Here is a 26025-nt window from a genome sequence, read left to right on the forward strand (position 1 = left end):
ATCAGGTGTTTATAGTCGCTATGCATATGCAATGTCCATTGTGATCAATGAGAGGTGTTGAAGTTGCTCAGGCCATTGAAAGTATTCTCCAACAGGATATCGTATAAGAAAATATTATACGGATTGCGTTAGTGCATTCTCGTTAATCTCCATTGTTGCAAAAGTACTAGTAGAAATATAGTACACTGTTCTAGTCATTAGTCACAGTCCTATAAAGGCTGCAGTTAGTTGTCCGGAACGATTGATAAGAACTATTCGACTTATTAATTTCAAGATATTGTACCATTGCAAAATACATCTGCTGTTGTATGTCATGATCTTGATAAAATCACTGTTGATTTATAATCAACGACCTCATCAAATCATTGTCGAAACTCTACGCCAACGGAAGTTCATCATTCTGATCATGATACAATTGACACCTTTCTTAAACAGTATTCCAATGAATCGTCGGCTGTCAAGATAGAAGATGAAAAATAAATTCAATGTTGGTGATACTGTTCGAATTAATAGAACAACTAATGTTTTTGAAAAGGAGATTTACTTGTGGTCCGCAAAACTTTTTAAGGTGGGAAAAATCTTAGACACCAAAACCCATAACTTATCGCCTGCTTGATACCAAGGATGATGAGATTCTCGGTGGCTTTTATGAGTATGAGCTAAAAAAAGTTAAAAATGCTAGTTAAATCTATCAAATTGGAAAGATATTAAAGAGATATACTCGTAGGGATAAGAAACAGTTACTTGTTTGGTGGCTAGTATACAATTCTGATTTTTATTCTTGGATCGTTTTTAAAAATATTGAAAATGCCCAATGATTTCTATATAACATTAATGTCCAACGTTTCCGATCTTCTTTAAAATGACATGAATACAATAAGTGTTTTTTGGACAAAAATCTCCCCTGCCATCAAATTTGATGGTGAATATGAAGTGGCTCTTGTTGACTGTATTCTCAAAAATACCTATGACATACTGAGAAAAGATCGTGTTTATGATATAAAAGTTATACCATTCGATTGGACACTCTTTGTCGACTATGAATGGGTTGAAGCACTTAAATCTAGTGACTATCCATATGTCAGATTGAAATACATTGAATATGATAATATGGGAGATTTGTGTCGTGCAATCTATAGAAAAATCTCATATCGTAGAAATAGTATATTCTATTTTAATTATTCATTGGAACAAGATAAGATACTCATTACCTCACCTATTGCCACTAAAACTATTGTTCTGAATGATAATCTGAGAGATGCTCTTGGCTTTAAACAGAATATGATCAATTGGAAAAATACTGGCACCGTTAACGGGATGGATCAAGTTATGTTTGCTGATTATCCACCTGGTTTCGCCTCGGACTCTTGCATATTTATCTATGCATCCTTTGTGGAAACGCCGAGATTCGGTAATTCAAATGTCCCCCTCCTACTTGTTCTTGAACGAAAAACAACTCATGAACTTGTTCATCACTATAATATAAAGCATCTTCAGTATGTTCCTGTAAACACTTCGTATTTGGAACTCTGTCAGTTAACACTAAGAAGTTTAATTGGGTGATCCTCTAGCAATAACAAAAGGCCTAGCAGTGATTACATGTCATTTCGATCCATTGTTAACGACAGCACAATCACCTAAAATGAACAATAGGAGAATTCCATTTGTCTGTCCCGATATCGATTGTTATGTTGGTGCTTTGAGTCCACGTCAAATAGGCAATGGATTGGACTACTACAAGGGGCATACTAAACTGTCTGGCTATGGTCTTGGTAGCTGGTTTGCTAGGCTATTTCGTTCTGCACTACCCCTTGCCAGAAAATATCTTGTATCTGCTGCATCAAATTTTGCTGCCTCCACACTACAGGACTGGGGGTCGGGCAAGAATTTCAAGGAGTGTTAAGGAAAATATTAGATCTTCAGCAAGAGCCATTCGTGATCAACTAAAATCTCGACAAAATGGGGAGAGGTCGAAAACGATGCGCTCGCGTTACTCACTCACCAGTCTTCACCCACGTAGGAAGCAAAGGACATCATCAAGTACTTTGAGGACCATAATAACGAAGAGCAATAAGCAGAAGAAGAAAAAAAAGAAAAAGACTGTTAGATCAAAGAAGGATTTATTCTCTTAGGATGACTTATCTCCCTCACAGGGAATCAAATCCCTCAATTAGGTCCTCATTGAATCTATTTAACGCTGAAAATGTTGATGTCAGTGTCAGGTATGGCTACTATGAGCAGTTTCACCCCCAACAACCCCTCTCGGAAAATATAAACTTTCAAATATTTTCCAATGAAGACTATTTCATTGATTTGTCGTCAACATTTATTGATTTAAATGTAGTGGTGAAGAAAAGGTCAGATAATACAACTCCAAATGCCGGCAATGGTCTCTCCTATGAAAACTGTAATCTACACAACCTATTCAAACAAATTAATGTATTTATTAATGGAAAATTGGTGAGCACTAGCAATAATTTATCAAAATATGCAAGCTACATACAATTTGTGATGATGACACCAAAGGCTTACAAGCAGTTGAGAGGACGATCATTAGGCTATTAATATCTTTCAGGTGTTGATACTGACGGTGAGTTGACTACTACAGTGACCTAGGAGTATCATCTAGTTGGAAAATTTAGTCATGAGATATTCAATATATCCCAATGTCTACCCCCCCAATGTCAAGATTGACATAAAGTTATAAATGGCCCCATCACATTTTATTTTGAGAAAAACACTTCCTGCAGCACCCGATGCAAATGTTATTATCATATCGTCCATTCTTCACGTCGAAAAACAACCGTTTATGAGCTCTTTTGCATTGGCAGTGGAAAAGCTAAGAGCCCATGGCAACAACATTCAACTTCTTGGTCCCCATATGATCACCAATCAATTTCACATTGCCACCGCCTCTTGTAGCTATAGTGATTCATCATTTATCAATGGAGAAAACCCATCAAAATTGGCTTTGGCCTTTGTGAAGAGTGGCTGTGCCGTCGGATCCTGGACTGAATCCCCCCACGATTTTAATTTTTTTGGTATATCTAGCGTTGTGTGCAAAGTAAATGGTATTCCACTGTACACTCTATCATTTGACAAAAAATCCTATTGAACTCTCTATCAGATGACTATGCAATCCCTAGATCATGAATCTCAACTTTTTGAAAATGTATTAACCGATTCAATGTTTTCAAAAAATCATGGGGTTATTGTTTTGGATTTGTCTGGCACACAGGATATGACCATAGTACGAACAGGAAATGTACGTTTAGAGTGTACATTTGCCAATGCTCTGACCGAGAGTATCACGCTAATATCACTGAGTCAATTTGAACCCTATTGGGAAATCACGCCCGACGGCAGTGTTCTACTAGACCTAGCACCATGAACACAAACCAAATAATCAACGTATTTAGTATGGATCCATACATGTCCCGGTACAAGTCCTAGTGCATACCTTCGGACTTCATTGAAAAAATTCCAAGTGTTAACAACATCCTAATCATTGTTAATAGCAGTCCGTCGACTTTGAAGACCGGTCATTGGCTATGCATCTTTCAAACAGCGAAGAATATTGAATTTTTTGACCCTCTTGGTCTATCGTATAAATTCTACGCTCCATACATCAGCAACTTTATCGAAAGCAGGGGGAAAACCATTATTCAAAATCAACGAAGAGTACAGGATTTAACGACTAAGACATGTGGCTTTCATGCACTACTCTTTTTCATGTTCAGATGTCATGGCTACACCTACAAGCAGTTTCTCGACATCTACGTTGACTTACCTCGATTGAACGACTTTCTAGTGGAGAATATACTTACAAGTGTATTTAATATTGATTTTAGTGCCCTTAGAATAAAATGTTCTAAAGATGTATGTGAAATTGTTTATTAATAAAAAAAAAAATAAAAAAAATTATATACATGATAAAACGACTTTTCTACTCTTTAGATTTCATCCACTACTAGGTATTTGTCGACAACAACTAGTGCAGGTAGATTATCTGAATTCACAGTGTACTGATCGTGATGTACTGCAATGTCAGGGTCACATTTCCTACAGTAGAGTGTAACTTCACTCTTGTCATATCTCTTTGTATAGTCAATGACACTATTCTCATTCATTCTATAGAATTCACATGTTTCAATTTGCTTATTTGAAGCAATTTCACAAACAGTGTCCTCAAGTTTCGAATCACATTCCGTCACAGCCAAATAAAAATCAGTGGGCTTATAATCATAACACCCATTGTATTCATAACGATGACGTAAAAACCATCTTCTTTTGTTGTTCCAACAGTTGAATCGATGACCTGTTTCCTCCTACCAGAACAATCTAAAACCACGACGATACCAATCTCGTAGCAATAGACTAAAATCACGGGTAGGATTCTTTCCAATCATACCGGGATATGTACTCTCCCACTGCTTACATTTATCATATTGACAATTGGAGCATAGGTAACCTCTAGGATGAGAGTCACACACCTCTTCAAGACAGGAATTACAACCTTTAATTTGTACAGCATATCCTCTATGCAGTTTATATGGGTTGCATAATCTACAATTTTCATCATACTCATCAATCATTGTGCAATTCTCACATGATGATGACCAGCTGCCCAGTGAGTACATACATAACGGACAAGTATGGAACATTTTGTCATGTGTTGACACTCTCACTATCACAATGAAACTGAGCTAGCAACAACACAAATTGTCTCAGATAAAGAGAAAGATAGGAGTAAATCATCCTTGAGCACCATCTTTCTCATAAAAAAATTCCTAAGTTTCAAAACTAATGTTTAAAAGCATATCCACAATATCATTTTGCCGTGTCGTGATCAATATATCAATAAATTGTGTAAATGCATTTGGACCACGATGTAGAAGATTCATACAATACTCTAATGATAGAGAATCAGTTTTCATTATATGAACAAGCAATCCCCAAGAAAATATCTTCATTTGAATGGGCAACTCTAGAAATTCATCATCTAGAATCAAACGTTTGTCCATAAGAACTAGATTCCTCATGATTTGCTCTTTCTCGAATCTATCCATTTTTTTTTAGTCCTAACTCTCTCACAACCAACTTAAGACTAATCAGAATTACTTTTTTTAATCTATAAAATATACGATAGTATACTATAGAGAGAAAGAAAAATACCATTGATTTAGAAACAGTTTTATTGATCATAATTACAAAAATAATAATATTCACTGATGCATTTTGTTCTCATCAATATATTTCGATAGGACATCTAATGATGACCGGAGTTTATTTATATGGAAAATATTCACTATCCCAGCAAAACATATTTGCTCCTCCTGCTTAAACTTGCTTAATGATATCACGTATCTCGCATACATAATGTCCCATTCAAGACACAGTCTACAGCCAGTGGTTATTTCCACAGCTACATTAGCTACTCGTAAATCGTTGCTTCTGCTGCTGTTAGTTCCATCATTAATCTCCTATAGTGTAAATGCTCCAATCATTTTTTTTCTACTAATATCCTCTCAAATAAACTATTTTCTCTCTCTGAATTAAATTCTCTTACTAATATGAAATACAATGAAAATTACTCCTTATATGCGAATCCAACTACTAATCAAGTTAATGTGACCGCCACTCTCTCTGTGTGACCTCCAAAAATGGGTGTCATAATAGAAAACCTGTCTAGCAACCCATGTAGAGTTCATTGTAATAGGCAAATGGCCGTGGTAAGGCATATTACGCAATCACTGGCTGGAACAGCATATAGGTTACTACTGGGAAATCATACCGTCAGATTCCGCGTATAAGAGAACCGTACTACAGAGGTTTCAAGCTCCCATCTGGAAAATGTAGAAGTTTGTATTTTTTGCCAGGGGTGATCGTATCGAACCAATGGTCCTACAAGATCAGGAGAGTCGAAAATGTCCCCCACGAAAACTCCAAATACCACTCGCTCCAGACTATTTCTTGGCCTTCTTTCATTTGAAAAAATAAAATCTATTCATTTAATTTCTGACAGTTTTTCAAATCATGCAGGAAATCCCCACATGAAGAATCTCATGTGTGAAAAAGTCCTCCACGAAGAATTCCTCTTGTGGAAAATCTTTTTCCGCTGGAAAAATCCCCCAAACAATTCCAACCCCTTTGAAGATTTCACCCACAACATCTACACATTAAAATTTTGTCACCAAAGAGAAAATAAGATAAATAAAAAGAATTTTGTGTTGGAATTCTGGCAAATTCTCCCCGTAATCCCCCCCCCTGAAAATTCGCCGTTCCCGAAAAATATTTGTATGCTTTCCAATAACCAGGGCCGTCACGTATGGGGGAGGGGGGGCTTGCAAAAATGAGTCTTGAACTCTTTTCCCCGTGTCTTATTTGACAAGGTTTCGTAAAAGAAATTTTCACCATTTAAGCTACAGATTAACATCTTAAGGTAAAGATCGTTATTTTAAGCTAGACTTGACATTTTAAAGCAGTTTTTTTTTTAGTATTTCTAATCCTAATATCAGTAATTTGGTTATTGAGTTAAGTGGACATTGTCTCCTATTGGACGAGAGCCTCGTATATTGAAGATTCTTTATTTTATAAGAAGGATTTCTGAAAACAAAAAATATATTTTAATAATAGCAAGACATGGGTAAGAATTTCGACCAGAGCCTAAAATTCTTTACTCGAATAGTTCCACCTCTTCTCTCAGTAAGAATAATAACTATTTGACAAAAATAGCAGTTATGACCTTTAGCTAAAAGGCTTTAGCTAAACTTGGTTAGACTCATCAAAACATTGGATGTGAGCACATGTCGTCAACAACTACACACCTTAAGAAGAATCTACTTCACAGCAAGAACAATAGTCATTTACTCTTAAAGTAAATTACACAGCACACATTCACAAAACCGCCATTACTAAGATAAGACTTTACTTGTTGGCTCCATTAGTGTAGGAGATTTTTGTTACAAGACCGATAATTATCTCCAACAAGTCTTTCGTTTCTAGATAATTTTGATCTCCCATATTATTGTTTACCCGATTAAAAGCAAAACATACAGTAAATTCATATGACATGATTGAAGCTGACCAAAGACAAATTAGGCCCACCCCCCCAAAAAAAATGTGGTTGGTAAATGTTGTTAAAAAATATTAGTGACATCTCTTCTTTTAGGAGTGGAATTAAAGAAATGCTTTTTAATGAACATGGGTTTTAGCTTTTATTGGGGGGAGCGAGAGAGGGAGTGGGGGTAAATGAACTAATAATTATGTCCTTTCAAGGTATGAACAGACTAGTGCAATTGATTAAATTGTTTTGTTATAAGGTTTGTGGTACCGATTAGGAAGTATGTTGCAAATTGCTTGTTCGTTTTTTCCTATTTGAGTGTATTTTTGCCACCTTTTCAAACAAGTTTTTTACTTCTTGGGGTCGCGGTTAAACTGTAGTTGTTGTTTGTTATAATAAATATCTGTCCCTCAAAGAACCGAAAATAAATCTATTCAACAGTTGAACAACCACTGTATATTATATTATCTTCGAAGTTTGGGTTCTGAAACAATAACACTGAGAGACCAAACTGAACTTTTTGGTTACAAACTAAATTCTATGACCACCGATATAGTTTTTTTTACATCAAATCTGAAAAAAGCAATGGCAAGTTTTGCGTCTCCCGAATATTGGCTTAATTGTTTTTTTTTTTCTTGTGAAAGTCGAGTGTTTGAACTCAAGTATTGACTTATTTGTCAATGAAGTTCTTCAGGAGGTGATTAGTTAAGACAAACTTTATAATTCTATTTTTCATCCTGAATTAAAAATTATAAAGATTCACTTTAGCATCAATAGTTTCAGCCAAACATTTTTTAAACTAAAGCATTGGTAATCGAAGTAAAAATTAGAAAAAAATCACATTGAGTTCAAAGCACTTACTAAATAATTATAGTTCAACTATACGAATAGTGAAACTTTATATACATATTTTATTTAACTACGCAATTTTGAATTTTATAGAATGCTAAGATTTTACAAAAAATACATGCTCGCAACACTATGAGTGAAGGAGAAGCCATGATTGCATTTTAATTCAGTATTAGAAGCAAAATCTAATTTTCTTGCTAGAAACCGTGTTTATCAACACAGTCACATCCTTCTGCGAAATCATAAAAAAGATTAGGAAAAAGAACTCCTAAAGATGACGGTCTGGAGACCAAGGGCCTATCAATTTTTTTTTTTTGGGGGGGGGATTAAGATTAAAAAGAACTTTACAAAACGTATAAAAATTTGTTTATATGTATTTTTGTTACATGTTTACGAGTCGGAAAAATTTTTGGGAGAGGTTCAAACCCAGTACCCTCCCAACCTTGGATACGACCTTGCTTGGGAAAGATCAATATCGAAATAAATCCTAACCCTTAAATAAATAAACTATTCAAGAATTTAGGCAGACGCCAGTTTTTTATTAAAGAGTAATATATACAAGTGTTTTACAGTATAAACGCGTCATCAACAAACACATTAATAGCACACAAATTTTCTCTTTCTTACTGTTCCAGACTGATTTAAAGAATATTGGCACTGCATGGATTCATATCTCGTCCTCTACTAGCTCCGCCATGCCTATATCTTCTTCTTCTAAGCATTTCCTCATTAAAGTTCCCGTCACTTGATACATAAATAGGACAATTCTTTAATTTTCAACATTAGGCCCAAATTGTATTTTTGACAGCATAGGCATTTGTCTTTGCCAGACTTGAATTGTCTAATTATTTGTTCTGAAAATATCCCGTTTAGTTCATCTTACCCAAGGAGAAACAAGACTCATTAATTAAATTATTTTATAATTTGTAAACAAAACTAAAACATGTGTGTTCAACTGGATAGCTTAGAGATACTACCACGTGATGACTATGGTGTCCATTTGTGCCGTGTTTTTTGCTTTTCTTTTACACATTTGCGAAATTAAGAAGGTAGGAAGCATATCTTGAACTTAAGTGAAAAAATCCACTGTCCTATTCAAATGCGCTCATATTGATTTGAAGAAAGGACGACAGGCCATTAGCTTGGTCTAAACAATTCTATACTAGACCTCTTAAAATATCAAAATGCCCCTCCCCCCCACAAATGTTAGTGGCCTAATTCGCGGGAGCCAAGATATTAAACGAAACATTATCCTTTCAGTCAAAATTACTCATTCATACATTGGCATACAAATTCTCATAGAGAAAGATTAACTAGTGTCTGAAAATCCATAAGACCGTTACCACCAAATCAAAATCATAAATAATTTTTTATTCCTAAATCATAAGTCGATTAATCTTCAATATTGATTATGGCTCCTAAAACCCAACATATCTTAAAATCTGTGGCTAGACACACATTAACGGCTTTCATTAACGAGTCACGTGATGAATTGAACTCAAAACAGAAAGATAAGGAAACCCTTGGTCATAGTTGCACACACACCCAATCAGGAAAGGAAGGGACGTCTGAGGATTTTTCAAAGAATGGGGGGAGGGGCAGAGAAAAAAGTGTATTTTTAAGCGAAGTAGCCAGAGTATCAAATAGGGCAGTGCAACTCAGTGGGGGAGGAGTCCAACTACGGTAAATACATTTCAATAGCCATTGTAGATTATCAAAACGTTTATTACTTAACATTGTTCATATTTCTTTAGAGAAAGAGGAGGTGGGATGGGGGGGTGGGGAGCTCAAATTCCTAGACAAACTGACTAAAACCCAATAATTTTTTTTATCGAAATGCTAACATGCACACCTAGGTGGGTTTCATCAAAATAAATTTTATCATTACTACTATTAATCTTAAAATGTTGTTAGAGTGCATTCAGAATTTCAGAAAGATAAAATATTGATTAAAGATATTATTTTTTTTTACTCTGAGAAGAACAAGAGATAAAAACATAAAAAAATATGTAACTGGAATTGGAAATAATAAAAACGAACCTAGGCAAACTACATTTAAAACCACGGTCTTAGAGACATCAAAACCAATGCGGTAAAGAGATAGCACATAAATCAATCCTGCATATCCTCACTGATCTCATGAGGATTTAACATGCCAGGAATGGCTGTATGCAGTTTCTTCTTTTCCTCTTGGGCCTGTTTTAGCGCCAATTCTCTTTCCTCTAAAAACAGGTCACTGTCATCCTCTCCTGAAAATTCTCTGATTTGTACCAAGAAATCCTTCAGATGCTCTCTGAAAAAGTTAAGTGGTTATCAAACTTTTTTTTCTTAGATATTTAAGACGATACAAAACAAATATACCAAACACAACAATTGAAAATTATTTTCTCTGTAATTTTCAACAATTCTACAAATTATAAGCTATTTCTTTTGCTCTAAAAAATTAACCCTCCACAGCCTAAAAACATTCCTGCACAACAGGACATCTGAATTGTTTTTGAACATTTGAAGAGGCAAACATCGAAGGATTTATGAGGTAAAATCCAGGTCCTTCCTATTTTGTAGTCATGTGATATCCTCCAATGACTTCGCAATTAGAAGACTATTGTAGATTTGCTATTATCTGAGGAAGCGCCCTAGCAATACCTAAGTTAAGAGACATTTGCCTTCAATGTGTTACAACTATGTTTCCCTCCGACCACTTCGTATGGAAGGAATAGTCGTAAAAACTTGGGAGGAACTAATTCGACTGGAAAATGGAAGTTCTAGTGGCTATTTTAAGAATTACAAGGGATTGGGAGGACAACAATACCCTCCCTGTGCCTCCCTCTCTCATTTGTTTGTAACGTACAAGGCATGTAGACTTCAATGAGAATAAAAATGTTTCTACGATTTTAGTACATGACGCCTGAAACTGAGCTAACAATTTTTGTTTTCTCAGATTGGCTTAGACTTAAAGAGCATTTAGACAGAGAAAAGGGAGCCTAGCTCTTAAGGAAAAAGAAAGTTACATTATATTCAAGACCAACAAAATAGACCCCCAATTTGGATTGGGGGATTTTTGGATTTTTTGTCTCTGATTGGCTAAGAACTTACTGGGTAAACTAACCTAAGAGGAATAACCCCCCAAATAGGGCCAAGCATCGTTTTTCTGCGATCGGCATGAAAATTTCAAACTAAATAAAATGAACCAAGAGGACGTTAATGAAGGGGCATCAAGGAGACGTTCTCCTTTTTTGGCAATTTCTGTTCGTTGTAAGTTTGCTTGACTATTTATTTTAATTTCTGTCTGTTTTAGAATTCATTTATTCATCTTTACCAGTCTCTGTCCTCTTTTGGTTAGATGTGATTATTCATTTTGGTTTCTATTCACTTTTGATTTCATTTATTCAAATGATAGAATTTTCTGTTTGATTTAGGTCTGAATTATTATACGGCTCTTATTACTTCTCGTTTTAGGTTTTAATATAGCTCTTTCCTTTCTTTTGAAACACTACTTTCATTTAGAAAACATTTCTTTTGATTAATCCAATATAGTGTCTTATTCAGGATTTGACTTTGAAAAGAGCTAGACACATTTTTGACACGCTGTAAAAGTTTTGTTTAATATAGCAGGTATGAGAAGCCCTCTCCTAAAACACAGAACGGAAAAACAACCAAAAATCTCAGTTTTGCTCCAGAAAATGGACTTTTTGAAGAACCAGACTTGGAAAAAATACCTCCTGACTACACTGGTTAGAAAAAACTCACGCCAAACATAAGCCGATTCCTGTTAAAATCTAAGAAATACCTTTAATTCACCACATAAAAACATAAAAAATTCAGTCAAAAATTCTAGTTTTCTCGTATCCTTATGGGCAGTGTCACCTGATTATGCTGATTAAGTCAAATAACCAAAATAATACCCATTTATAATTTGGTCAAAATCAAATGGGACAAAAATTGAAGATTTTTTTTTGGAGGGGGTGGGGGGGATTGCTTTTGACCATTTGCTTCTTTTCTACGATCATTTTTGTCTGATAAGTCTATTTCCGCTATTGACTGTACAGAAAAAAAAAAAAAATCCAGACCACCTATCCTCTCCATAACGGTTGGGCACAGAATGAGCATTGGGGGCAATTTGATATCTGTCAAGGTAAGAAGAATGGGAGATATTCGAGCAGCTGGTAAGTAAGATCAACAAAAGAAATGCTTGCAACAAAATTATACTGCTGGTTCTGGCCCTACCACAATAATTTGCTTTGAATTAACTTGTAATAGCAATGAAGAGCACAATTTTAGATATAAAAATAGAACTTTCAGCAATGGATATGCAACCCATATTGAGGTTTAAAAAATTGCTTTCAATTTCCTCACTCCACCCTTCTCTAATTATATGGTTTTCAAAATAGACAGACCTCTATACCTGTTAAACTGTGAAGACAAAAATTCACGTTTAGGTTAGAATCTTTTAGAAGTCATTGGAACCAGCTAATCAGAGCACACAGTCAACAGGAAGAAGAATAAAACCCAGCCTTAATCTTGTTTCAAGATTGGAACTTATAAGTATCTACCCATAGATGCCATAACTTTAAGCTTAAAAGTTTTATTCACTTTATAAAAATAATAACCCATTTTTTTTGAAAATCCACTCGCTGAAACTAAATAATAAATTTTATCTTTATTTAAATTTACACTGTTGATATCCAATGCTGATATCTAGTTTCAATCCAATAAAGCACTTAGGCAATGGATTGAATCTCGCAAACTCGATCGCGTCCAGAGAGTTCCCTTTTTTTTAACAAACGAAAAATAAATACAGCACACTCTTTGGCATTCTCCATAACAAAGACCCTCACCCCGGGACCAATCAAGCAAATTTTATGGAAAATTCTTGATATTCGCTTAGACTAATAGGAACACATTTATTTTTGTATTTACTAATGAAACAGCATTCACAACACATTCAAACAAAAACTCTTAAATTGTGAATTTTTTTCAGGCCATCCATTCGAGAAAAAAAAATTCAAAGAAAAGGAAAGACCATATACTTTGAAACTAGTTTTGATACTTAGATAAAACTTTGATGTTTAAAAAAACCAACTGATTTTGAAATAGAGACTTTTAAAAAACTTGAAACTTTGGCAATAAAAAACGAACAGAAATTAATTTAAAAAAACTTCCAAAAAAGAAGCTTTTTTTTTCAAAAAAAGTAAAGGCCATGATATTAAGATCAGCAGAAATAAAAAACTGTAATAATTCCAAATCAAAACGACCAGAAATTAAATAAATAACCATAGCAAACAGACATACAACAGGTACCATATAAATGAATAAATAAATATCAAAACGAGTAAAATTTAAATTGAATATAGGCTACAAAGCAAGCTTAAAACGAACAAAAATCTTTTACTATTAAAAAATAAATAAACCCAGAACGGACAGATATTAAATAAAAAAAACATAGGAAAGAAACAAACAACAGGTACTAATATAAGTGAATAAATAAATGTTAAAACGAGTAAAACTTAATCGTGTATCCAAACAAAGCTTAAAACAAACAAAAATAACTACAAATAAGATTTTGGCTGCTGCCCCCTTCCCTAACTGTAAAAGCATAAAGCCTTCTGCGTCATTGGCGCTTCACTGAAAACTATATGCCTTGAACAATCTTGGAAAGAACTAATAAAATTAACCTGAATATTTTATATAGGCCTACATTGATATTAATTGCTGAAGGCTCATCAGCTCAAGATTTTATTTCACTGCAATTTTCATTTATTTTCAATGTTTTATTCGTTAATAGTAATTTCTGGTCGTTTTGAGTTTGAACTATAATAGATTTTTCTTTCTGCTGATCCTAAGTTTAACATGGCCTTTGCTTTTCATTAATTTAATAGCAAAAGATTTTTTATTCGTTTTGAGCTTAATTTGTCTATGTAATGTAAGTTTTACTCATTTTAAGATTTATTCATTTACACGGTACCTGTTGTATGTTTGTTTGCTATAATTGTTTATTTAATTTCTGTTCGTTTTGGGTTTCATTTATTCTTTAATAGTAAGCTCTGATCGTTTTGAGTTTGAATTACTGTAGATTTTTATTTCTACTGATTTAGAATGGCCTTTACCTTTCTCTGAAAAACGTCTTTTTCGGAAAGTTAAAAAAAAAAAAAAAAACTAAATTCTGTTTGTTTTTGACTGCCAAAGTTTCAAGTTTTTTAAAATTCCCTATTTCAGAATAATTTTTTTAAACATCAAGTATCAAAACTAGCATCAAAGTAAAAAAGTATCAAAGTAGAGAAAGTATCAAGGCAAACACAGTATCAAAGTAAACAAAGTATCTAAGTAACAATAAACAACTTGCATAACTTACAGTCCTTGCCCCGTAACGGTTGCTTCTTGATCACTTTTGCCTCTTAAAAAGAGCTAGAAATTTCAATTTCCAATCGAATGAACCCACTCCGAAGTCAATACGACCATCCCTTCCACAAAAAACTTGCATGTAAATAATGGGCAACTTGCATAAGTTACAAACATTGCCCGTCAAGTGAAACTACCAACCCATTAATCTACACTTTGTTACTAATTCATTTATAGACCCGTTATTGTCTGCAATTAAAAATTTATTTAATTGCACAAGATATGGAAAGATAAGATGTGAATTATGTTTGCCCAGTAAATGCTGCTTCGCCTGTACATGGGGTCTGTAGGTCTTGGCGTCCGAACATTAGGTTCTAGAATCCAGGAAATTTACCTCTCGTTTGTATCTAATAAAGCAAAAGACAAAACCTACTACAACTGAAGGCACGCGAACTTGGGCACACATTTTCAAATGGAGGGCGTCATTTAATTAATACAAGTCAAATTCTCCCCTGCCTCCCGCCAGAAAAGAGCAATTAATTACCTTGCTCAGTTTCAGATATAGAGCAATTTTAAGTATTCCGCAAAAAATAGAAACTGAAAAATGGCATTACAAATTAAAAGTGGATGTCATTCCCATTCACTAATTATTTGAAAAAAAAAACTATGTTTTCTAAAGAGTTAAATTTTGACTTTCTCACAATTCTATTTTTGTTAAACAATAAAAAAACTTTAGCGTAAAGAGCGAGGCGTTGAGGATGGGACAGCCCCTTTCATATACGGAATAATTTCTGTTCGTTTTAAGTTTTAATGTCGCTCCTTACTTTCAGTTTAAAAAAACTTTTTTTGTTTAAAGGCTGCAAAAGTGGGGGGTTTGGGGGCGGCAGCCCCCCAACTTTACCTCATAATCCCTGTACGTTTTAAGGTTCGAACTTGTGACTCAGCCTCTTTAACTCTTTAGAAAACGTAATTTTTGTCAAATAATTTCTGCACGTTTTTGTATAGTTTATTACTTATTATTGCTTGACTAACTGTTAGTTGATCGTGTCAGGAGTTAAAGTTGGGGGGCTGCCGTCCCCAAAACCCCCGCTTTTGAAGATTCTTGTGTTAAGGCTTTTAAAGATTTTAAGATTTTCGTTTTTCGACAAAAAAACTTCTGGGAAAGAACTGGAATTTTTGGAAGCCTGCAGTCGGTCTTGTCACATTAAGAGGACTATTTTGATCTAATTTAATAATGAAATACTATGCTTTTAGGAATTTCAAAAATTAACATGGGCTCTTATGGGAAAACGAGGTTTTTGGTAAATGTAAATTGGGGGATAACTTTTTCGGTCTGAAAATATCAGAAGACCCTAATAGGTCGAATTCGGGTTCAAATGAGTCCTCATTCACCCGAATCCGTTGCCAACTGTGGGCTGTAGGCGTGGCCGAAAAAAAAATAATTGATGAACATAAAGTGGCTGTATTTGGTTTTTGGAAAACAGGGAAGGAGTGATCGGATTGACCTGAAAATTTGAGGATAAGCTCCCAGGCCCTAGGAAAGCTTATCCTCTAAATTTCAGCCCGATCAGACAACGTTAAAGGGGGGCTGTGGTGGAAGGGTCGAAACTTCTGGCCCACTTTCCCCATGAAGATAAATTCGGAGGGGGGGGGGGGGTGAAATTTTGCATATTTCTTAGGTTGAGCTTAGGCTACAAAATGCGATCACCGCCGTCTCTCTGCGACCGCTAGGACCGGAAATCGCTAACATTGTGGTGGGTCGCCTCTTTAAAGAGGCACAAGTGTGCCTCCTTGAAATGTAGCATTGTAGGATCAGGGTTTCCACGATAGAACGAAATTACTACCTTTAGTAATTTTTGACGAAGAAGTAATTTTTGATCGAAGAAGTACTTTTTGAATACTTTTCGTGAAAGTAGTATTTTTTAAAATTATTTCGTGCAAGTAGTACCTTTTTAGTCCAAGAATGGTACTTTATAGTAACTTTTCAAATCAACTTTAAACTATTTTGGGTCGCCGTCAATTTTTCGCTTCATTTTGCTACCCACTGGGGACTTTCAGAATCATATAGCTTACATGAAAAATCTCAGACCTGACAAAAATTTTAACACTGCTTCTAAATGTGATGTGACCAAGTAGGTAAAATTTTCAAACAAATGAGTTTTGGCTCTCAAAACATGTGAGCGCCAACAGTTATGCAACCTCCGATCATGGTTGCCACCTGTAGCAAGAAAGTGCCATTTTAGCACTATTTTATTATTTGTAGCACTGTAGCACGTGCTCAGGGTTGCTAAAAATAGCACAAAAGTGATATTTTTAGCACTATTACAGTCATTTTTTTTACTATAGCACCGAAAATCGGCCAATTGTAGCACTTTAAGAACTGACTGTGGTGGTAACCCTGCATTGGATCGAGCAAAGTTATACACAATAGGTTATACTTAACCTAGTACTGCATTAGTTCTAGCTATATGAGTACTCACGGCAAGATAAAATCATAGAAGGCTAAAAAAAATCATATACAAAGATAGGCTTGTTATCCTTGACTAGTCATTGCTAAAAACTGCTTTTTAAAGGGATAAGAGCCCTGATTAGAAAAAGCCCGCGTTCGTAGGTGCATTATATATTTTTTTACTTACAAAAATCATGTACATATAGCAATTGTGTTTCAAATGAACCCTTAAGCAGCTTACTATGATTTTTCAGTGCCCCACTAGCGAAAAAAAAAAGAAAGTTCAGTGCTATCCATGGAAAAGTGATTTTCTTTGTTGTTCTAAAAATTGTAAAAAAGTGATCTTCCTTGTTGTTTAAGGTGGGTGGGCTGTAACTTTTCTGTTTGGGGTTTTGACAATGACAATTCCAATGATGCAGTTTTCATTTCTATTCAATTCCTTTTTAGAGGGTTTTCGGATAACTTTTGATATTCCCATCAATTTGTTTTCGCTATAACCTTTAGCGTTACGATTAGTCGAAGTAATAAGTTACAATTCCTGAATAAGCTTTATATTGCTAATTTTTTTTACGTCACGAAGTATTTTGGTATATATATATATATATATATATATATATATATATATATATATATATATATATATATATATATATATATATATATATATATATATATATATATATATATATATATATATATATATATATATATTTTGATTTGTTTTGCTGAAGATACAAAAACAAAACATTTGTCAATGAAATTATTTCCTAAAAGCATTTTTCAAAATCTAGGACAGAAAAAAAAAGAGTAGAATCTCCCTCCCTTCCCCCATTGATGCTCCCTATTTTTCCTAAAACGATGCTACTGCCCAACACGATTTCAAATAGTAAATTTTTTCATAGTACTGCTAAATTATGATTACAGACAAATAGTATTCTACGCACGAAAAAACTTGAAATGAACGGTGAAAATAGCTCTGAAGTACATTTTATTTAAATTATTTAAACTGTATCTATATTATTTTAATTAAATTTGATTATACAATTTATTTTCATCATATTTAACGTCGAAAATAATTTTATGTGATACAACACATTTGATAACATTAAGTCACTCATATGAAACTCGTGTCTCGTATCTGACTGATGCCTCAGACCTGAATGATCTGATTTTTGGCATATCCCGATGTCTCGTATTTAAAACATAGGCTAAAAGTTTTAGCCTAATAATTACTAAAAACTTGTTGTTTCTTCTTAAGATAGGAAATCGAGGCTACGATTTTCAAAGTTAAATCAGATAAAATATTTATTTTTGTCAAAACGAACTTTGTTTTCTTTTCTTATTAGCGTCAATATGGTTATAAAAGAGCAAGATCTAGCAGAATTTAGTAGAATTAATGTAGGAACAACCTAGTAAAAAACGAACTCTAGCACATGATTGGCAACTATTATTTTGATGAATCTTATTGACAATGAGCACAGGAAAGGCAATGGGAGACCACGGAATCAAATGTTGAGGAAAAAGTCTCCTGGACTTAGATCATGCTGATTATTTAAGCATCATTGAGGAAAGTGTGAGCAAAATGAATGAACTTTTAGAGGTTTTGCGAGTTCAGGGTGCTAGAAAAGGTTAATTAAAGTCACTAAGGCTAGGAATGAGTGAAGATGAAAAAGTGACGTTGGGTAATGAAAAGATTGATCAAGTGGGCAGCTTCACTTACCTTGGTAGTATTGTTGGTGGATATGGTGGGAGCAGTGAAGATGTTAAAAGTAGAATAGCCAAGGCTCAGGGTGTATTTTCTCAGTTAAAAAACAGTTTGGAAGAATAGGAAGATAAGTCTGCAAACCAAGATTAGAATATTAGAAGCTACAGTGATGACAGTAGTCAAATATGGTTCTGAAGCATGGGCGCTTCGAAAAACATATGAAGATTTGATGGATGTCTTCCAGAGAAATTGCTTAATGTTTGTTCTGGGCACCCGGCTGACTGACCGTATTTCAAACTGTAGCCTGTACAAAAATGTGGTTCAATACCGCTCTCTAAGGCTATAATGAAAGATAGGTTGAGACGGCTAGGCCACGTTGTGCGGATGAAGGATGACAGATTGCCGAAGATTGTTCTTTTTGGCCAACCGTATTGGGCTAAACGGAAAGCAGGTCGTCCTCGTTTGGGTTGGGAGGACGTCATAAAGAGATTTAAGGGAAATGTGAACTTCCTGGGAGGGTGCAAAGAGGGAGGCTTTGAATAGATTGGGATGGAGGAGGAGTGTGCGTAGCTGTGTTGGCCTCAGGCGGCTTGGTGCTGCGATGAGTTGCTAGTAGTAGTAATAGTTATTGGCAAGAATTCGTTTCGTAGCGAAAACACATTTATGGGATTTTCAAAAAACGTCATATTAAAGATTAGTTCTCCTAAAATATTAAAGTCGAAGAAGCAAAAATATGGAGTAAAAAAAGAGATCCCGCCAAACACTAGTGCCAAATCTTGCCACATAACTATGTTGCTCCAGGATAAATGGATGTTTGGTTGAAAAGCGACTTTAACCATAAAAACAAACATAAAATTAACAATCTAAAAATGTCTCTATCTGTTCTAGCAACAAGTAAACAACTAAAAAATGCCTTTCAAATAGTTTCAAATAACGGAAATTATCGAACAATTTTAAAAATACGCATCTTTAATATTGAAGGAAGGCTAAGTACTCTCTCACCGCTTAACACAAATGTATGTCAATGACACACATAATCCTAATTGATCATAAATAGTAAAAAAAAAAAAAAAAAAAAAAAAAAAAAAAAAAAAAAAAAAAAAAAAAAAAACAATACTTGGAGAGAAAGAAAACAATACTTGGCTCTATAGATATTTCGACCTTTGTGCCAGGAGGAGGGCAATGACCCTTGCACAATGCAAATTGGATACAGATTATCCACTCATAAGCTTAGGCTACTACAAAGTTTATATGACTACCATTTCCAAAAAAAAATCTGATATGCCCCTGAGGCACAACTTACAACCCTTGCCCCAGGCTCTGGGAATTATGTCAACCCCGAAGGCATTATTATATGCTCTTTAGACTATTTTGAACGTAGTAGCTATCTCAAAAGTTAGACCGGATGCACTTGAATAAAAGGGCATAGGAGGAGGGGTTTGTTGCCCTCCGATCACTTTTGGCTCTTAAAAAAGGGAACTGAAGCTTTGAATTTACGATCAAATGAGTCTCCTCCAAGTGTATACGACCATCCCTTCCATAAAACTTTATATACCCCTGAAGAATAACTTGCGACTCCTGGCACGGGCTTTGCTGGGCTGTGTCAACCCCTGAGGCATTGTTATATTATACATGGACTGTTTTGAACAAAATTACTATCTCAAAATTTCGAGGGAAGAGGGCAGTGAAGGGGGAGGGGGGTGCAATTACCCTCTGATCATTTTTGAAATGGAACTAGAGCTTTCGATTTCTAATCAAGTGAGCCCCCTCCGAAGTTTATACAAACAACCCTTCCATAAAAACCTTATATGCCCCCGGGGCATAGTTTACAACACTTGCCCCCGGGCTCTGTAGGATGGTGTTGACCCTGGAGCTTTGTGCTATTTGACCGTATCTCAAAATTTTTATAAGATGTATTTTGGGAAAAAAGGCTTGAGGGGGGGGGCTAGTTGCCCTTCAATCCCTATTGACTCTTTAAAAGGGCACTAGAACTGCTTATTTCTAATCGAATGAGCCCCCTCCAAAGTTTATACAACCACCCCATCCATATCCTAGCAAATGAGTAGCGCACCTGCCAAGGAATGGGTGACTTTCAAAATACATTTTTCTGTTGTTGTTTTTTAGGTATGTTAGTTACTAGTAGCAGAGTGTCATCTTTTTATGCTGTTCTTAATCGTGAGCAAACACAGAATAGAAATTAACATGAACTAGACATTAAGATGTGAAAAAAAGAAAAGAAAACAGAGAATTCAAGACTGAAACTCAAATCAGCCTGGAATGCAAAATACAAAAAAAATATATTCTGAAATGTTACTGTCTCTTTCACAATTACAGCTGAAGAGAGAATTACGTGGTTCAGTAGTTCATTCATGTCCAAATTTCCTCGGATGTTTAGACCACCACCCGGAAATGGAAAGAAAAGGTGATAAAACACATCAACAAAAAAATATACCTGAAAGCAGGTATATCTTGGTCCAAATTGAACATTCCTTGTACAGTTACTTTAATTTGATGATCTGTCAAATGTGAAAAGACAGATTTTAATCTTCCGGCCACAAATTCGTGAAGAAAAGTTACATTCGCCTGTACCAATTCATCTCCCGTCAAACTCGTTGGAATTGTTGGTGATAATGGTACTGTAACTCGCCCAAGTTCGACTATGCTGAACATATAGGCTAACACAGTTGCATGCAACGTTAAACCTAAAAGGAATTAATTCAATAGGATTAGAAACGACGACAGAGAAAGAAGAAAAAAATATGAAAAGAAAACTCAATGCGTCATTGGATGCAGTAAATAAACCATCCAATTATAGTACATACAGCTAACTCGAAAATTGAGCATGTGCTATGGCAGGAGGATTACCTTCACAAGATAATTATCTTACCCCAAAGATTAATCAAAGGACCCCCCCCCCCCAAAAAAAAAAAAACGACATTTCGACCTAAAACATCCTTCTGTGATTATATTTATTCCAAAGCTCTCGGAAAAATCCCTGATAGGTTTGCGCCCTTCCTCCTTCCCCAAGGATCGAACTTGTGATAGTTTAAGCTATATTCTATAATCAAAATTCCTTGTTTAAACAGAGGCTACATCAATGTACCATTAAGGGTCCTTTTATGGAAAAAAACTTTGAGTTTGAACTGACTAATATTAATCCTATGGTATCTGTAATGGTTTAAACTCGAATTCAGAAGCTAGAGTATAATATTTTTTTTTATGAACTTGCCCCCCCCCCCCCAAAAAAAAAAAAAATCCAAAAACAAGTTTTTCTCCAAGCAAAAAACTTAAATGACTATTACAATTTTAAAAGCATCATCAAATATAATTCAAATGCTCTTATATAATGCTCACAATATCAAGAAGGAGCAACGACTCCAACTCGTCATTGCGACAATGCCCTTTCATTGAGATTGGAAGGGGGCTTGGAGGTAATTGAGGAAGGGGGCGTGGTAAGCCCCAAGCACATATTAGCGCAAAATGATTCTATCTGATGCGATTATACATTAATAAATATATAAAAAATATAAGTAAAAACGTAGACATACACAATAATTTGGACTAAGATTAAGGTAAATAAAATATTGAAACCCAAATATTTCTATTTCACACCAGGAAATCTATATCAATAGAGAAAGAAAAGGAAAAAGAGAAGGAGAGAGATAGTCGATTCTACCAACGAAACGAACACCTGAAAAGATAGAAAATTGCTAGCAATCCACTTAAGGTATTATTCGTTCTACAAAATATTTATGTAAAATTTCATTTAACAGGTTTATTTTTTGTAAAGATAATTATCTTTACAAAAACCTAATTTTTTTTGGCTGAAATAAAGAACATACGTCATTTCTTATGAAATAAAATTTTTTCTGTTGTAGTCCTTTCTTTTCAAATTCAATCGAATTTGAATATTCCTTTAATGCCAAAAAGTAGCTAAGACTCAAGAAACGTTTGGAAGCCCCCCCCCCTGTTCAGCACTAGTCGAATGTTAAATTTAGTGTTGTTTAATAAAGAACAGGTTCAAAATATGAATTTTATAAATCATAAGCACATGCAAGGAAAGAAATTGACAGAGGGAAGTATTGGGAAAAAATTTCAAAAGAGAGGGGGGGGGGTAAAAAAACATGAACAATATCATTTGTGTCTAGATGCGGTAGGTAGTTTGAATCAATGATAAGATGTTCACACGATTCCCAGTTTTCCATACTATCAATAAAAGACAAATACTAGAGAAACTCAGATAGCCCATGCTTTAATTCCATGTACCTGGAGTAGAAGTCCATCTGTTTTCTTTAGTAGTGCAACAAGTTGTAAACTCTATCTAATTTGCGTTTCACTGCTGCTCAACCATTTTCTTTTTTGGAAAAATACACAAGACCTCAACTGGACCAAGGATCATAATATTGTTGTCTTGGATTTGGTGAATGAAGAAATGAATATTAAACAAGATGTTTTTTGTTGTTGTAAAAATCGTTTTAAAAAACTGATGAGCCTAGATTAGTAATTTTAGGTAAATAAGAGCTGCTCGGAAGAAATTTATTGGGTTCGTAAACGATATCTAAATAGAAAAAGAAAATTAATAAACAAGATAAATTTCTGGTTTGATTTTAACCAGCTAATCATCTTGTATAGTAGATTTCCTTAATTCTTTCTATTTTTTTTTAATATTCTATTGTCAAAACCTTTTCGTCGGTTTTTGGTATTAATTCTCACTTTCATAGAATTTTCTTATGAAAATACTTCTGTCAATCAGGTTTCTGATGGTTGAACATTAAAAAAAAACAAAAAAAAAAAAAAACAGTTGCCTTGCTCAATCTGGAATTACAAAATTTTACTCTTTAGTGTTCATAGACAACACAATAGTGCTGCCTAAGAAAAGAGTAAAGAGGGCTCTATGAATTATTTATCTTTTTTTCAGATCACTTTGCATGAAAGGAACTGTCGCAGAAACTACGGAGGGCGCCCATTAAATTCGAAATTGTAAGTTCTAGTGCTTCTTTTAAGAGTCAAAAGTGACTAGAGAGCAACTAACCTCTCTCCCGCGCCACTTTTAGCTACCCTCCCCCAAAGACATCCGATCAAAACTTTGAGAAACTACCAAAAACAGGAGTCGGATTAACCTTCTAAAGACCAGAACATCATTTGGATTTTACTGAAAAAACAATATATTTTAAACATTCTCTTTTATAATACTGATAAATCTAAATTGCTGAGACTTTCTTGAATAGATTACAATATACATCACACTGTTTATATATATCTCATTAGTTCTTTTTAGGAATTTTGGTAATTTTGGTGACAATTCTTTTTTGTTAATGTCACGACAAATAAACCTAACACTGCTCGAAATAGAAATCGTTTTCAGTAAAGCAAAAATGTTTTTGTCTTGTCTTTAGAAGGTAAAGGGGGCGTGAGCCCTGCTCCAGTTTGTGGTAATTTCTTTATGTGTTTTAAGTCTGACTTGATTATTTATTGTAATTTCTGTTCCGTTTTGAGTATCATTTATTCATTGATAGTGATTTATGTTCGTTTTACGCTTGAATTACTATTTGAATTTATTTCTGCTCGTCTTGGGCTTAATGTAGCTCTTTATTTTTCTTTAAAAAACTTCTTTTGTGGAAAAAGCCATTTTTGGTCAGTGTTAGAAATAAACAATTTTTGAACAAAGACTATCCTTTTTGCGAGAAGGATTTGGCTTTAGCTTGAAATTTAATTGAAATCTCACAGATGGCGTTTATAGTTTCAACTTGAGAACAGGAATTTCAGGGTACAAGAGCATTGTATTTGTTCTAACAAACAGATGCAGACTTGAAAAAAGGAGAAGAAAAACAAAAGAAACAAACATAGCCTACCCTATACACGAGGATCGTTTAATAAGTAACGTGACAAATCTCTGATGGGCATTATGGGTGATTTAGAATTATCTACCAGCCCTGTCTTTGAAATGTTTCTTGATTTAGTGGTACCACATCTGTGCAAGCATTGCCGTGAAGATAAATCACACCTGAAGTCAAGAACCGACAACACTTGGCCCAAATAGCAGGCCCTTGGTCATACTGACAGTTTTTATTGGGAAATTACATGAGCCTACCTATTGCAACTATCTTGAAGATCAGTTGGCCATCAACAGGCATTAATAAAGTGATATGCTTACAGAAAACAAGCCCTGCCACTTGAACAAAAGGTCATGGACTCATGACTAAAGGTGGGACTTTCCTTCATGACAATGCACGCAGAAATGTGACGCTCTTAAATCCAGAAGAAATTCAAAAAGTGGGATGGGAAACCCTTCCAAAATCCCTCCTACTGCCCGGAGATCGCCCAGCGGACTTTCATTTACTTTGACCTTTTCAAGAGCCTCTACTTAAAAGAAAATTTTCGATCATATAAAGAAGTTAAAAATCAAGTGCAATAGTGGATTCGAGATCAACCCAAAGAACTTGATGCCAGAGGCATACACAACTTAGAACAATAACAGGTTAAATACATAAATCTTCCTGGGAATTGTGTTAAGAAGCAGCCAGAATTTTGAATTGGTTAAATATATCATTTCTGAAGTACAGCAATTTGTCTTGTTTGGTATTGAATTACCCTTGTAGTCTTTGCCTATACATTTTGGCAGCATTATCAAAAGTTCTATTGCTATAAGCACTGCAGATAATTTCTTAGACCCCACTGTTTTTCCATTTACGAGAATTAAGGAAAGTTTAAAACTGACCATATACTGGGTAGTGGTAAACACAGAGTCCCGTGTTCATGAGGGAAATTTTACACAGGTAGGACCCATCACCAACTTGGTGAACGTTTGCATGGACACAAAATGTCAATAGATAAATCCCTGAGATTCGAAAATAAAAATGACAACTTTGATTCCGCCTTGGTCCTGCATATCTTTGAAAATCCAACACATTTGGTACTTTTTGAGGAGGCAACTTTAATATCTACTGTAAATCACCTACCGCAATATTTTAAAGAGGTAATTCAGATAAAAAAATATATATACAGAAATTTGGCTACAAATAGAGACACCGGAGATATTTCTTTAAGCCCAATTTATAACAACTTAATATTAAAACACTCAATCAATATTTTCGCCCAGTCTAATTTGAGACAACCTGTTCGAATATCTAATGAAAATCCAAATTGCAGAATGGCAAAGTCTATTCCCAGGCAACGGAAACTTATTTAACCAAATTGGCCATTTTTCTTTCATTTATTTCTAGCTGTTTTTTTTTATTCAGTGTCTATTCTGCTCTTGTCAGATTCACTTTGGAAGGTTGCATTTTGTTTGATTGTTTTTTTTTGTTTTTTGTTTTTAGCACTGAAGACGACTTGGTGGAGGTCCTTGTCAAAATATTTACTTGTTCTTCGTCTTAATATTTTGCCACTGGATGACAAAATCCTCGTTTTCTCACCTTTTGATTTTATTTTTCATTTATTATTTCCTTCCTCTCTTAGATTCATGCGTCATGTGTAGCCAGTGCCGTCTTAGAATGTATTTAAATACAACAAAAACCTTAATTAATAAAAAATTCCGAATTTCAACTCCACATACGGGAGCCTTTATCAACAGTAAAAAAAAAAAAAAAAAAAAAAAAAAAAAAAAAAAAAAAAATCATT

At 34.6% G+C, this 26025-nt stretch overlaps 1 protein-coding gene across 1 annotated transcript in view; it reads right to left on the bottom strand.

Moving 5' to 3' along the window:
• Nucleotides 1–8430: 8430 nt before the first annotated feature.
• Nucleotides 8431–26025, bottom strand: part of emb (exportin-1 emb) — a 55570-nt gene continuing 37975 nt past the window's right edge. The window contains exons 3-4 of the mRNA XM_089095429.1: nt 20858–21107; nt 8431–10205 (exon numbers count right to left, since the gene is read on the bottom strand). Of these exons, the coding sequence (XP_088951555.1) occupies nt 10025–10205; nt 20858–21107 (431 nt within the window). The 3' untranslated portion in view covers nt 8431–10024. The remainder of the gene's footprint in view (nt 10206–20857; nt 21108–26025) is intronic.

The sequence above is a fragment of the Artemia sp. Qi Xiang Cuo genome, chromosome 10 (assembly GCF_049724085.1).
Source record: "Artemia sp. Qi Xiang Cuo chromosome 10, ASM4972408v1, whole genome shotgun sequence".
NCBI classification, from domain to species: Eukaryota; Metazoa; Arthropoda; class Branchiopoda; order Anostraca; family Artemiidae; genus Artemia; species Artemia sp. Qi Xiang Cuo.